The sequence below is a fragment of the Entelurus aequoreus genome, linkage group LG11 (genome assembly GCF_033978785.1).
Source record: "Entelurus aequoreus isolate RoL-2023_Sb linkage group LG11, RoL_Eaeq_v1.1, whole genome shotgun sequence".
Taxonomy (NCBI): Eukaryota; Metazoa; Chordata; class Actinopteri; order Syngnathiformes; family Syngnathidae; genus Entelurus; species Entelurus aequoreus.
In genome coordinates, this window is record NC_084741.1 from 19965381 (window position 1) to 19981500 (window position 16120).

General features: G+C 38.7%; 1 protein-coding gene across 6 annotated transcripts in view; it reads right to left on the reverse strand.

The window, feature by feature from the left end:
* Positions 1 to 16120, reverse strand: part of satb1b (SATB homeobox 1b) — a 235211-nt gene that overhangs the window by 65905 nt on the left and 153186 nt on the right. For all 6 annotated transcript variants that reach the window (XM_062062651.1, XM_062062656.1, XM_062062655.1 and 3 more), the window contains exon 9: positions 11146 to 11358. In XM_062062651.1, the coding sequence (XP_061918635.1) occupies positions 11146 to 11358 (213 nt within the window). The remainder of the gene's footprint in view (positions 1 to 11145; positions 11359 to 16120) is intronic.

Consider the following 16120-nt stretch of genomic DNA (forward strand, 5'->3'; position numbering starts at 1 on the left):
AATAAATAAATAAACGATAAATGGGTTATACTTGTATAGCGCTTTTCTACCTTCAAGGTACTCAAAGCGCTTTGACAGTATTTCCACATTCACCCATTCACACACACATTCACACACTGATGGCGGGAGCTGCCATTCAAGGCGCTAACCAGCAGCCATCAGGAGCAAGGGTGAAGTGTCTTGCCCAAGGACACATCGGACGTGACTAGGATGGTAGAAGGTGGGGATTGAACCCCAGTAACCAGCAACCCTCCGATTGCTGGCACGGCCACTCTACCAACTTCGCCACGCCGGAAAAAAAGGCTATTTTGTTGAGAAATATTTATTTATGAACTGTACTGCTCATTAGGCTTCTAAACATTTTTTTTTATTAACTATTATACATTTGTCCATTTAAAAACATGCTGGAGAAAGCACTACTGATTTTCGTTGGACTGCAAATATAATAATAGTATTAACATGAATTAGAGATGTCCCATAATATCGGACTGCCGATATTATCGGCCGATAAATGCTTTAAAATGTGATATCGGAAATTATCGGTTTCAAAAAGTAAAATGTATGACTTTTTAAAACGCCGCTGTACGGAGTGGTACACGGACGTAGGGAGAAGTACAGAGCGCCAATAAACCTTAAAGGCACTGCCTTTGCGTGCCGGCCCGAACACATAACATCTACGGCAAGTGAATGCAATGCATACCTGGTCAACAGCCATACAGGTCACACTGAGGGTGGACGTATAAACAACTTTAACACTGTTACAAATATGCGCCACACTGTGAACCCACACCGAACAAGAAGGACAAACACATTTCGGGAGAATATCTGCACCGTAACACAACATAAACACAACAGAACAAATACCCAGAACCCCTTGCAGCACTAACTCTTCCGGGACGCTACAATATTCACCCCCCGCTACCCCCCAAATCCCCCCCCCCCAAATCCCCGCCCACCTCAACCTCCTCATGCTCTCTCAGGGAGAGCATGTCCTAAATTCCAAGCTGCTGTTTTGAGGCATGTTAAATAATATAATGCATTTTGTGACTTCAATAATAAATATGGCAGTGCCATGTTGGCATTTTTTTCCATAACTTGAGTTGATTTATTTTGGAAAACCTTGTTACATTGTTTAATGCATCCAGCGGGGCATCACAACAAAATTAGGCATAATAATGTGTTAATTCCACGACTGTATATATCGGTATCGGTTGATATCGGAATCGGTAATTAAGAGTTGGACAATATCGGAATATCGGATATCGGCAAAAAAGCCATTATCGGACATCTCTAACATGAATATAATTTTCAATGGAAATAACCCATTAAAATAATCTTCAACTAGGCAATAGTAATGTTCTTGATTGTAGAAACCTGCACTTAAGCTTGTGGATGTATGTTTTACACCAGGGGTCACCAACCTTTTTGAAACCAAGAGCTACTTCTTGGGTACTGATTAATGCGAAGGGCTACCAGTTTGATACACACTTAAATAAATTGCCAGAAATAGCCAATTTGCTCAATTTACCTTTAACTCTATGTTATTATTAATAATTAATAATATTTATCTTTGTGGAAATACTGATCATTTTAATGATTTCTCACAATAAATATATATGGAAACAGATAAATATCAATATGCAACACTTTATTTTTATATTTTCTCAAAGTGCACATTTTTCAAATTGAACATTTTCAAATGATCACTTCTAAGACAGTCTTGTGAAATCACAATATCCCATTTTAACTAGCTAGCCACTAACATTTTTTAACAAATCATGAATTACTTTGCACCATGTTTGTACAAATAATAACTCATGTAAAATAAATAAATATTTTTATTTTTAAATAAATCATGTCACACTTTGAACTGAACACCAAATCTGTTATCTGTTTCTTTGTCAGTTAGTGAAGACCAAGTCTTTAAAATATTTTCTTGGATTTTCAAATTCTATTTGAGTTTTGTCTCTCTTAGAATTAAAAATGTCGAGCAAAGCGAGACCAGCTTGCTAGTAAATAAATACAATTTAAAAAATAGAGGCAGCTCACTGGTAAGTGCTGCTATTTGAGCTATTTTTAGAACAGGCCAGCGGGCTACTCATCTGGTCCATACGGGCTACCTGGTGCCCGCGGGCACCGCGTTGTTGACCCCTGTTTTACACAATTAGCTAGCCAGCAAACTATCTATCAAGGAGAGTCAGAGTTCAGATATCCGACATTATTTTGCCAAAATCTAGTGAGTTGTCCTTACTTTTTGACGCGTTTATGGTGAAATGTTTCCATACTTTTGATGTTATTGCTTGCGGTGTTGTTGCAGTGGCCATGGCCATTTTTCTCTTCCTTTTACTCGCCGGATACCGCGGTCACGCAGCTTGTCGATAATGTCAACTAATTGTTATAAATATAAATAAATGATAAATGGGTTGTACTTGTATAGCGCTTTTCTACCTTCAAGGTACTCAAAGCGCTTTGACAGTATTTCCACATTTACCCATTCACACATACATTCACACACTGATGGCGGGAGCTGCCATGCAAGGCGCTAACCAGCAGCCATCAGAGGCAAAGGGTGAAGTGTCTTGCCCAAGGACACAACGGACGTGACTAGGAAGGTAGAAGGTGGGAATTGAACCCCAGTAACCAGCAACACTCCGATTGCTGGCACAGCCACTCTACCAACTTCGCCACGTCGTCTGTTGAACACCTACTGTATATTTCTAATGGTGTTTTCGCAATACACCCATTTTCTATACAACTTGTCCTTATTAGTAAGGATGTGAATCATCAACCTACGATTAAATTTCATTCCAATACTGACGTGACGATTCGATTAACCATATTATTTTGTACTCAAACATTAATCAAACCTTTTAAAAACAGGTTACAAAAGCTACCTTGTTTGCCGACATATACAAAAAATGTTGATAATTAAAAAAGTGTATAAATATATATATATATATATATATATATATATATATATATATATATATATATATATATATTTTATATATATATATACACATATATATATATATATATATATATATATATATATATATATATATATACATATACATATACATATATATATATATATATATATATATATATATATATATATATATATATATATATATATATATATATATATATATATATATATATATATATATATATATATATATATATCGATTCACAAATATGATGAATAGCTTTAAATTATTACAAATTGTGATTTGTTGATGAATACATTTTTACTCTAATAATGATACAGGTTGAATAGACAATATGTTCAATATTCTTTATTTCTATTAATATGTTGACGCACACACGTAGGACGGAGGATTCTCTGTCCATCGTCTATCTTTGCAGTGCCAACACCTCTGTATTCACAGCCGTATGTGGCATTGTGTCAGCTTGCCCGTCCTACTGACACATGCTCAATAAAACGCTAAATACTGCCCGCAAAACGGGGATGGGTCTTGATAGATCACAGTGCGCGGGCTAAATAATTAGATTTGCATCCTCTTCTCTGAGTATTGTGGGCATTCTGACGATCAGCACATATTTGCATATGAATGAAGACAAAGACACAAAATGGATTGGACCTTATTCCGCTTACTTAGACTAAATCCACTTTGCACACATTTAGTTTGCATGCGTTTTAGTGCACGCAAACCTTTAGTAAATCTGGCCCTCAATCTACCGTAAATTACGGACTATAAACTGCTACTTTTTCCCTACACTTTAAACCCTGTGTCTTATAAAATGGTGCGGCTAATTAAGGGATGTTTCTTCGCTGACGGCCAGAATAAAACAATTAAAAAAAAACAACAACAACAAGCAAACGCAGTGGCAACGTGTTTTATTGCCAGTACTATGGCACCATCTTTTGGACGAGTTTGCTCACCGAAGGTGCTGCAGTGTCCTTCCATTTTAACTGGCGTGCCGTTTAGTCTACGAGCTGTCCATAGCGTTTCTACTCGTATGGATTCCTCATTCATCACTTCGAGCAACGTTTGTCATTTTTACAGTATTACTAAAACTGTTTATACTACACCGTCCCATGTGTGATGTCGTAATGTAATGACGCTAGCGTCGCTAGTATTATTAACTTATTATTACCATTCTTTTTGTTTTGTTTCAGTTTCACAAATTCCTCAGTAAATTCACCAAAACGTCACCGTGGAGTTATTGAGTCTGTTGAGCTGATTGGAGAGCTAGCTTCTGCAACTAGTGGGTCCATGACCATGACTTCTGTTTAGTTTGATCAGCCGTTTTACCGCCGTGTTACAGACACTGTTTGGAAACAATTAAGGTATGTAAATAAACAGTGATAGAATATTTCTGCGTATATAACTAGTTTCACAACGTATATACCGTATTTTCCGGAGTATAAGTCGCACCAGAGTATAAGTCGCACCTGCCGAAAATGCATAATAAAGAAGGAAAAAAACATATATCAGTGTTTCCCATAAACTGCCAAGATACCTGTGGTGGTGGGGGCGTGGCTATGGGCGTGGTGACCATGACGTCATCGAGTCATTTGCATAATTTACTACAATGATATACGATTTTCTCTAAAAAGGCTCAAAAAATGTATACTTACAAATTAATAATAACAGTTTTGTTTTAAACGTCCATCCATCCATCCATCCATCCATCCATCCATCCATTTTACAATATAATTACAACACTTTATGTACATATGTATATACAGATTTGAACAATAAGTTATTCACTGAAATATATTTATTAATTGTGGTTCTTACAAAAAATATATCTTATAAAATATAAAAACTAAAATGTATCTTAAAGCTCTGCCCCTTTAATTAGTGCATACTAAATAATTTAACTTTAGCCTGCTACTACAACCATCTTATTTACCAGCAACATAAAGTGAAACAGAGGCAGAGGTGTCCTGTCACAGTCAGTAACAAATAAACAGAAAACAGTAGTGGTCAAATACAAATAAGGCAACAAGAGAAGTATCCTACACTTCTCTTTTGTAAAGTAAATCTGAACAGCCTATATGGGCATCTACATCAACTATATGATTTGCCTGAGAAGCTGGACAGGACAAAAAAATAAAAAATAAAATAATAAAAATAAAATAATAATAAAAAAAATAAAAAATCTATTTGTGGCGGACGTAATTCTTTCGTGGCGGGCCGCCACAAATAAATGAATGTGTGGGAAACACTGTATATAAGTCGCATTTTTTGGGAAAATGTATTTGATAAAACCCAACACCAAGAATAGACATTTGAAAGGCAATTTAAAATAAATAAAGAATAGTGAACAACAGGCTGAATAAGTGTACGTTATATGAGGCATAAATAACCAACTGAGAACGTGCCTGGTGTGTTAACGTAACATATTATGGTAACATATTAGCTTGGAATATACAGTACTAAATGTGGGGCCAACATGCTGACCACTAAGCCATATATAACCTACACCTTGTATCTAATATGCTAATATCTAATATGCTATATAGAGCAGTGGTGTAGTGAGAAGTGCCGCCCACAGCAATTCTTTTTATAGGCCCTCTGCACATTGTGAAAGGAAAATGAATTTATTATTAATGAGATGTATTATTAGGGTTAGAATCTCAGCACAGCCCTGTCACTTAAATTATTATTTTTCTAATAATTTTTTTTTGGTAATGTGCTAAATGCCATGCGGCTATATTTCAAGTATTTGCTAATTTGATGCTAAAAACTCAATCCTGTTACGAGAAATGAGTGCTGGTAGGCCTTGTCATTGCCTGAGATTGGCCGAAACACCTATTGAACAGTTCAATATGTGTATTGTTAGATTAGAGTTAAAAAGTTTAATTTGTGAGTTGGTAAAAAGTAAATTGTACTGGTTTAGAGGAATGTTTTTTAAGAGTAGTATATACATTTTTTTAAATGTTATCTATTCTATCTAACGTGACATGTGGAAATGAAAACAATTCCAAAGGTGGCAGAGGAAGTGGAAGGTCAGGCCATGGTGGGAGGCCTTGGTTCGTCAGCGGTGTCGCCATGTGGAGCTAATTGTTAAGGCCCAGGCGTGCACGGGCCGGCCGTGGGCTCACGCTGTATGAAGGAGACATACCGCCGCATGTGTTTTTTTACGAGGCCTATAAAAACCTTCCTCTGTCTTAGGCTCAATTGCCACCCTGCATGATTTATGTGCGCATATTTGCGGCGCATCGCGCCATACCACAGGCTGGCAGAGGGCCAGAAGCATGAGTGTGTGCGCCAGCGAGTGTGTTCGTGCACATTTGGTAAGAGTTGCCTCATGTAGGTCTACATGATAGATGTCATCAGGCTTTAAATCAGGCGGCTAAATTTTATCAGCCTGGAGATATTCTACTGATGTTGACTTAAGAGTGAGAGTGCCAATTAAAAGGCAGATGATTTTCATGTCGTCATTCCACTAGTTTGCCAGCTCTCTAAACTATTTATCCTTTTTTTATATATATTTACTACAGAATCTCTGCAAGACAGATCGAGTTTGGCCTCAAGAGATTTTTATAAGGAATGTCTCCAACTACCAAGTATCTCAGCTTAAAACGGGGCATTTTGAGTGACAAATAAAATTGTTGAGCCTCACATGTATTGGTCTCCCGCTTCAAACAATAAGAAAGAGGTCTCACTCTGTTTATTTATTTACCCGTAGAATTAACTGAACGCAGTGAGCCCTCTTTTCAGTCTTTTTATTTTATTTTTTATTTTTTAATTTATTTCAGGCAATGACATAAAAAAGTACAAAGTTGACAACACATAATAATGTAAATTAATATAGTGCAAAAGGTAATGTATAGTATGTAATGCATGATTGTCCAGTTTTGCCAGAAAGGGAGTGGGAAGAAGATAATTTATTTAATCCCACCCCCAGTTCTCCATTCAGTAATTATTCACATGAGTTCACTGTTACTTTGTTCAAGGATTATAATACAGATGTATCATAGTGGCATTACCACAGGTAACAATAATTATTACACTGTAACAATAATTTGTATCAACAATGTAGGAATAATGAATATACCAACAATGGTAATAGACAAAATGCCAACAATGGTAATAGACAACATAGCAATAATGGTAATAGACAACATAGCAATAATGGTAATAGACAACATAGCAACAATGGTAATAGACAACATAGCAATAATGGTAAGGAAACATTGAGCACATGTTATCACTTTGAGACAGAGTACAACAGCAGGTCAAATTAAAGACCCTCATCTCTATATTTGAACCAGACCCCATGTTTGTATAATAGTTTAAATCGATTAATAGTTTGGCATTGCTTGTGTTGTAAGTCCAGTTTGTTCCATAGTTTTACTCCGCATACAGACACACAGAAACGTTTACGAGTGATTTGAGCTCTCGGCAATAAGAAATATCCAAAGTCTCTCAAGTTATGAGCCTGCACTCGTCTTATTAAAAAAACATTGTAGATTAGGCGGCAATAATTTGTTAAATGCTTTATATAAGATTATTAATGTATTATATTTAACAAGGTCATCAAATTTGAGCAACTTTGATTGCATAAACAGATTATGAGTATGTTCTAAATAACCAACGTTGTGAATGATCCGCACTGCTCTGTAATATGATCAGAGGATGAATTGTGTTGTGGTAAGTATTCCCCCATACTTCAACACAGTATGTAAGGTATGGCAGTACCAAGGTGCAGTATAGAAAACGGAGAGCATTCTCATTGAGGTATAGTTTTGCTTTGTTTATAATTGAGAGGCTTTTAGAGAATTTTGTTTTAATGTGTCTAACATGAGGTTTCCATGATTGTTTACTATCAATTATTACTCCCAAAAATGTATTCTCATTTACGATTTCAATTTGGGTACCATCAATACTTATTTTCTATTCAGACATTATGTTGCGATTTCCAAACATTCACAATCTTTGTCCCGGTGGACGGAGACCGAGACCGCCAGCTTTATACACACAGGAAAGAAGAGTGAGAAGTTCCGCAAATTAACAACAATTAAGAGGGGAGAAAAAAATATGACTACAAGGCCAAATGTTCCATTGTGGTAATACTCAAATCGGATGGGCAATATGAGCCCATCAACACGAATGAACGTGCGAGAATGCCGTGATGGCAACAAACAAAAAGTATGGCCTAGTTTTTCCAACAGGGAAAAAAATGTATAATGTTCAATATTTATTTGAATTAAATTCTTGCTAACAGAGATGAGAGTCCATTTTTTATGTTTATTTAGGATAACAAAGTTATTTACCTTCCAATTACAGTACAATGGTAAACAATTTTACATTGTTGAGTAATAAAAGTGTATATCCATTTAAATGGTTACTTGCAATATTAGTATTTATCATGATAACATTCCATTATAAACACTTTGTAGTTTTTTTCTGTTATTTTTTTCTGTTTAAGAGCATGACGTAGACAAAAGCTCTGAGTCTGTCTGCATAAAGCCAAATATTTTTTGAAGTAAATTATTGCATGTTATGTGTGGCATCTTGAGACAAGAATATGTTGATTAAAAGTCTAAAAGTAACATGTCTTCATTCACTTGTTATTTTCACAGTTCTGTGCATTTATATTTATTAAATATAAAAATCACAATCGCAAATTCGGAAAGAAAATTCACAATTTGTTTTTTTTTCCTTAAACTTGTGCAACATTTCAAAAAACATTCTTTAGATTTGTCAACATGCTTTTTGAATCAAGTGTCAATTAAAGCACCTAAAGTCTGGTTTCCACAAAGATATCGGTACGGTTCGCAATTTTCATGGGAAACAGATACAACCCGGGACGGAAACTAGGGGTTCACGATGAACTGTTCCCAACCACTAACAGGCCAACAACAGAACTGATTTACGTCATACCCATACATCCGATAATGAGAGCAAATTTCCCCTGAGCGCAGTAAAAACATGGCGTCGATTGTGTGGTACTTCTTTACAACAAAACCCAAAAGCAGTGAAGTTGGCACGTTGTGTAATTCGTAAAAAAAACAGAATACAATGATTTGCAAATCATTTTCAACTTATATTCAATTGGATAGACTGCAAAGACAATATATTTAATGTTCGAACTGAGAAACCTAATTTGTTTTTGCAAATAATCATTAACTTAGAATTTATGGCAGCAACACATTGCAAAAGAGTTGTCACAGGGGCATGTTTACCACTGTGTTACATGGCATTTCCTTTTAACAACACTCAGTAAACGTTTGGGAACTGAGGAGAGCAATTTTTGAAGGTTTTGAGGTGGAATTATTTCCCATTCTTGCTTGATGTACAGCTTAAGTTGTTCAACAGTCCGGGGGTCTCCGTTGTGGTATTTTAGGCTTCATAATGCACCACACATTTTAAAGAGAGACAGGTCTAGACTACAGGCAGGCCAGTCTAGTACCTGCACTCTTTTACTATGAAGCCACGCTGTTGTAACACGTGGCTTGGCATTGTCTTGTTGAAATAAGCAGGGGCGTCCATGATAACATTGCTTGGATGGCAACATATGTTGCTCCAAAACCTGTATGTACCTTTCAGCATTAATGGTGCCTTCACAAATGTGTAAGTTAGCCATGTCTTGGGCACTAATACACCCACATACCATCACAAATGCTCGCTTTTGAACTTTGCGCCTATAACAGTCCGGATGTTTTTTTTCCTCTTTGGTCCGGAGGACACGACGTCTACAGTTTCTAAAAACAATTTAAATTGTGGACTCATCAGACCACAGAACACTTTTCCACTTTGCATCAGTCCATCTTAGATAAGCTCGGGCCCGGCGTTTCTGGGTGTTGTTGATAAATGGCTTTGGCTTTGCATAGTAGAGTTTTAACTTGCACTTACAGATGTAGCGACACACTGTAGTAACTGACAGTGGTTTTCTGAAGTGTTCCTGAGCCCATGTGGTGATATCCTTTACACACTGATGTCGCTTTTTGATGCAGTACTGCCTGAGGGATTGAAGGTCCGTAATATCATCGCTTACGTGCAGTGATTTCTCCGGATTCTCTGAACCTTTTGATGATATAACGGATCGTAGATGGTGAAATCCCTAAATTCCTTGCAAAAGCTCGTGGAGAAATGTTGTTCTTAAACTGTTGGACAATTTGCTAACACATTTTTTCACCAAGTGGTGACCCTCGCACCATCCTTGTTTGTGAATGACTGAGCATTTCATGGAAGCTGCTTTTATACCCAATCATGGCACCCACCTGTTCCCAATTAGCCTGTTCACCCGTGGGATGTTCCAAATAAGTGTTTGACGAGCATTCCTCAACTTTATCAGTCTTTTTTGCCACTTGTGCCAGCTTTTTTGAAACATGTTTCAGGCATCAAATTCCAAATGAGCTAATATTTGCAAAAAATACCAAAGTTTTCCAGTTTGAATGTTAAATATCTTGTCTTTGCAGTCTATTCAATTGAATATAAGTTGAAAAGGATTTGCAAATCATTGTATTCTCTTTTTATTTACCATTTACACAACGTGCCAACTTCACTGGTTTTGGGGTTCGTATTTTAGGGGAAGACTTTTCGCACTGAATGCTCTGCAAACCCTCTGCGAAGAGGAAACAAAAAAACATTGCACTTCAACACATCAAACCTTATTAGCCACATCCATTTTTTGCTAGAAAACCATGCTCTGCCTTTTTCAGATTTGTGTAGCCCTAACAATACCGTAGCAAACAACTCCCTTTAAGTTGAATTCATTCGGAATTAACAGCCTCTGTTTGAATGGAGTGAGCCGCGGAATGCACCAACACTAACGCAGTGTCTGAGAGTGAAAAGATGAGCGGTTTAGTGGTCTCGCTGTAGTCCAGCTCTACTGCCTCACAATGACACACTTTACTTCCTGTGACGATGCGGAGCCGTTGAATGCACGTTGGGTGGTGCGTTTTGTAGGTAGCTAAGCGGGTATTTGCCAAAAAATAAAAATAAAAACTCAAAAAAACGAGGACAGAGGAGGCCATTGATGGCTCATCTCAGCGACGAGAAGCAGCTGAGTGCACATGGAATGAGGTTCTCATGCATGTAATGTACCTTTAAACAAGGGCCACTGACCCAGGTTGTGTTGGTGAGCTTTAAAAGAACGCCAGACTTGTCATTGTCATCTTTGTGGGGATGAACTCGAGACAGACAGCGGAGGAGATACCTGAACAGGCCGGCTGGGTGGAGTACTAATCAGCGGGGCGGTGCCCATGGCGGAGGCGGCCGTGAGGCTGCGCTCCCTCTCATCCTGGTAGATGCGGTCGCGCTCGGCCTCGGGAAGCTGCAGGAAGTTCTGCATGGCCCGCAAGTTGACCAGCAGCGACTGCGAGGCCGTTTTTGGATCTTCTTCTTTGCGGAGGATCTCTGACAACAAGCCCTGTGGTGGTGGGAGATAGGAGGTCACATGACACGATGCTTACTGGGTCATTCTCCTTTTTTTGACTTAACATTTGTGTGGGCTACTTAGAAGAATTCAATGATAGTATTACAAACCCCGTTTCCATATGAGTTGGGAAATTGTGTTAGATGTAAATATAAACGGAATACAATGATTTGCAAATAATTTTCAACCCATATTCAGTTGAATATGCTACAAAGACAACATATTTGATGTTCAAACTGATAAATATTTTTTTTTTTTGCAAATAATCATTAACTTTAGAATTTGATGCCAGCAACACGTGACAAAGAAGTTGGGAAAGGTGACAATAAAGACTGATAAAGTTGAGGAATGCTCATCAAACACTTATTTGGAACATCCCACAGGTGTGCAGGCTAATTGGGAACAGGTGGGTGCCATGATTGGGTATAAAAACAGCTTCCCAAAAAATGCTCAGTCTTTCACAAGAAAAGATGGGGCGAGGTACACCCCTTTGTCCACAACTGCGTGAGCAAATAGTCAAACAGTTTAAGAACAACGTTTCTCAAAGTGCAAATGCAAGAAATTTAGGGATTTCAACATCTACGGTCCATAATATCATCAAAAGGTTCAGAGAATCTGGAGAAATCACTCCACGTAAGCGGCATGGCCGGAAACCAACATTGAATGACCGTGACCTTCCTCAGACGGCACTGTATCAAAAACCGACATCAATCTCTAAAGGATATCACCACATGGGCTCAGGGACACTTCAGAAAACCACTGTCACTAAATACAGTTGGTCGCTACGTCTGTAAGTGCAAGTTAAAGCTCTACTTAGCAAAGCGAAAGCCATTTATCAACAACATCCAGAAATGCCGCCGGCTTCTCTGGGCCCCATATCATCTAAGATGGACTCATTTAAAGTGGAAAAGTGTTCTGTGGTCTGACGAGTCCACATTTCAAATTTTTTTGGTAAATATTCGACATTGTGTCATCCGGACCAAAGGGGAAGCGAACCATCCAGACTGTTATTAGCGCAAAGTTGAAAAGCCAGCATCTGTGATGGTATGGGGGTGCATTAGTGCCCAAGACATGGGTAACTTACACATCTGTGAAGGCACCATTAATGCTGAAAGGTACATACAGGTTTTGGAACAACATATGCTGCCATCTAAGCGCCGTCTTTTTCATGGACGCCCCTGCTTATTTCAGCAAGACAATGCCAAGCCACATTCAGCACGTGTCACAACAGCGTGGTTTCGTAAAAAAAGAGTGCGGGTACTTTCCTGGCCCGTCTGCAGTCCAGACCTGTCTCCCATCGAAAATGTGTGGCGCATTATGAAGCGTAAAATACGACAGCGGAGACCCCCGGACTGTTGAACGACTGAAGCTCTACATAAAACAAGAATGGTAAAGAATTCCACTTTCAAAGCTTCAACAATTAGTCTCCTCAGTTCCCAGTCGTTTACTGAGTGTTGTTAAAAGGAAAGGCCATGTAACACAGTGGTGAACATGCCCTTTCCCAACTACTTTGGCACGTGTTGCAGCCATGAAATTCTAAGTTAATTATTATTTGCAAAAAAAAAATAAAGTTTATGAGTTTGAACATCAAATATGTTGTCTTTGTAGTGCATTCAATTGAATATGGGTTAAAAAGGATTTGCAAATCATTGTATTCCGTTTATATTTACATCTAACACAATTTCCCAACTCATGTGGAAACGGGGTTTGTAAAGAGAAGGCCCTATCAACCCCCGTGCAACTCGGGCTTCACGTGAGTTCGTGGACAAGCATGACACATGCGGTCACGTCCTTCCCAAAGCCCCGACCCACCACCAAAAATGCCAAAAAGATCAGGGCATATGGAAGTAAGTTACGACCGCTATAATTTGTCGGCATGTTATTGGTGTGGAATTAAAAATCAAGTCATGATCAGACCACAACCTAAAAGACTCATGCCAGTTTGGAAGGAGTAATGTGAAGCAGTTGCGCCACCAGGTTCCGCCCACAGCAAATGGGTACCAAAAGGTACTGACTCTTTAGGGCAGAAGTGTCCAAAGTTTTTGACCTGGGGGCCGCATTGGGCTAAAAAAAAACCTTATACATATACAGTACAGGCCAAAAGTTTGGACACACCTACTCATTCATGCATTTTCTTTATTTTCATGACTATTTACATTGTAGATTGTCACTGAAGGCATCACAACTATGAATGAACACATGTGGAGTTATGCACTTAACAAAAAAAGGTGAAATAACTGAAAACACGTTTTATATTCTAGTTTCTTCAAAATAGCCAACCTTTGCTCTGACTACTTTTTCGTGCACTCTTGGCATTCTCTCGATGAGCGTCAAGAGGTAGTCCACCTGCAAGGGTTTTCACCTCACAGGTGTCATAGTTTTGATGCCTTCAGTTACAATCTACAACGTAAATAGTCATGAAACTAAAGAAAACGCATTGAAATGAGAAGGTGTGTGTTTGTGTGTGTGTACATATTATATTATTATGATGGATATATAATTAATATATGTGGATATTAAGAGTATGTGAATGTTGGTCTCCTGCCTTGTTTACTTTCGTGACGACCTTCTTAAAGTTGATGTAGATGATCATATCTGCTGTACAGATCTACTTTAAGGAAAGAGAAGTGTTGGATACTTCTCTTGATGCCTTGTTTGTATTTTACTTCATTAAATGTTTGGGTAGAATTGTATTAAGCAAAACTAGTTTTCTTTTAAGTAATAAAGAAATTGACCAGGGCTGTTTATTTTATGGAAGAATGCAGTAAATCATAGAACTGGCACCCAATGTTATTAAAAAAAAGTATTGAGAATTGTTTTGAATCAAGAATCGATTCTGAATCGAATGGTTATCACCACGAATCGAATCGAATCGTGTGGTGCCCAATGATTCACAGCCCTAATAAATATGTTTTTCATTAAATATGTATTTTTTGAAAAAGTAACCAGAATCCAGACAGGAAATCAAATGTTGCTTTTTGCTTCCCAGATAAAAACCTTTCATTTTAACCCCTAGAAAACAAATCCTCTAAACATTTTGCGTGCATATACAAAACTCTCCTTAAAGTCTCCCCGGGCAATCTTGGACATATTCTCGGTGAGCGTTGGTGCAACACAGCTGGCAATCAGCGCGTGCGCTTGTTTCCTTCTCAATAGCGCAGGATTCGCTCGCTACCAGACAGTGAGGAGGGCGTGATTGGGCCTTTTTAGTCGTCTCTTGGCCGCACACTGCGCCGATTCTCTCCCCGTCAATAGGTGTGATTTGCTATTAAAACAAGGCGATGGAGAAATGTGTGCTGCTTCTCAAGTCACGTTTGAACGTCATGAGTCTAAATGCGTCATCATTTCATGTCCAGAAAGGATGTTTGAGTGGACTGCACACACCCTATGTACTGTACTGTAACATCCTGACTCTTCTCCTCCCCTACGCCCCCTCAGGCGCACCTCCTGCGCCGACAGCAGCTCCTTGAAAACCCCCCACCTCACCTCCGCCCCCGCCGCTTTTATTAGCACGCCGGAATTAAAGGGAAAAAAATAAGAAGCTAATAAATAATCCCCCAAAGGTGGACTCTCTGGTGGACTATGAGCACGGAGAAGACTGGCTGTTGTTTGCGTGGGAAACTGTCATCCTATACGTGTCCTACACTGAAGGAGTGGAAGGAAAGATGCATAGATCTATTAACATTGGAGGTTGGAAGTCGGAAGGTCGGAAAACAAGATGGCCACATCCACCAAAGCTATTCTCGCGCTTATAAAGAACTTAATGGAAAAATATGCAATCTTCAAACGCAGTGGATGAAGAGCAAACAGATAGGGCTGTGAATTTTGGGCACCACACTAGGGATGTCCCAATCCGATATTTGGATCGGATCGGCCGCCGATATTTGCCAAAAAATGCGTATCGGCAAGGCATGGGAAAATGCCGATCCAGATCGAGTTTAAAAAAACCAACTTTGGTCCGTGTTTTCCAACGCACCGATTTAAATAATACATTCCACTTTTCTGCTGCTCCCTAATTTCCGTTCCGCATTTTCCAGCACACCTTCAACACATCCACAGGTCTGTGGATTCTCACGCAGTTGCTTTTCGCTGCTGGCATTACACGACAGGCTCTTCTCACTCTTTTCTGTGTCTCCCTCTCACAGACAGCAAGCGCACCTTCTTACACACGTCACATACTGTCACGTCATACGTCACATACGTATACGCCCTCCCCGAGCAGAGAGGTAGCAGCATGGCTAATGTTAGCTGTGATGCTAGCGCAGCCGTGCGAGGAACGTTCCCTCTAAGGTGCGCGCCTGTGCAATTGCGCACTGCTCAAGCGTCCTCTGCGCACGGCAAATCTATGCCACGCACAAAATCAAATAAAAAAATAAGCGCATAACAATTTTCGACACACGGACACGACAGAGAAAACAGTTTTCGTCATAATTGTTCAAATATTGTAACGTCTGTCGAGACGCTTATCTCCATTCGGTGCCACACGCCCACACCATCAAAATGGCGAGGCAAAAATTTCCACATCAACACCGTATGAAAAAATTAGTGATTTTTTTAGTTGTGATTTCCTTCTCTGCATTAAAGTTTAAAAGTAGCATATATTAATGCAGTATGAAGAAGAATGTTTTAATGTAGACATGCAAGCCTTGAAAGAAAATTTTGAAAATTAAGACTACATTTCTTGCAAATGGGTGCATTTCTACCCTATATTTTAACTTTAGATTTACTCTCATATCAAACTCTTTTGGCTGACTTT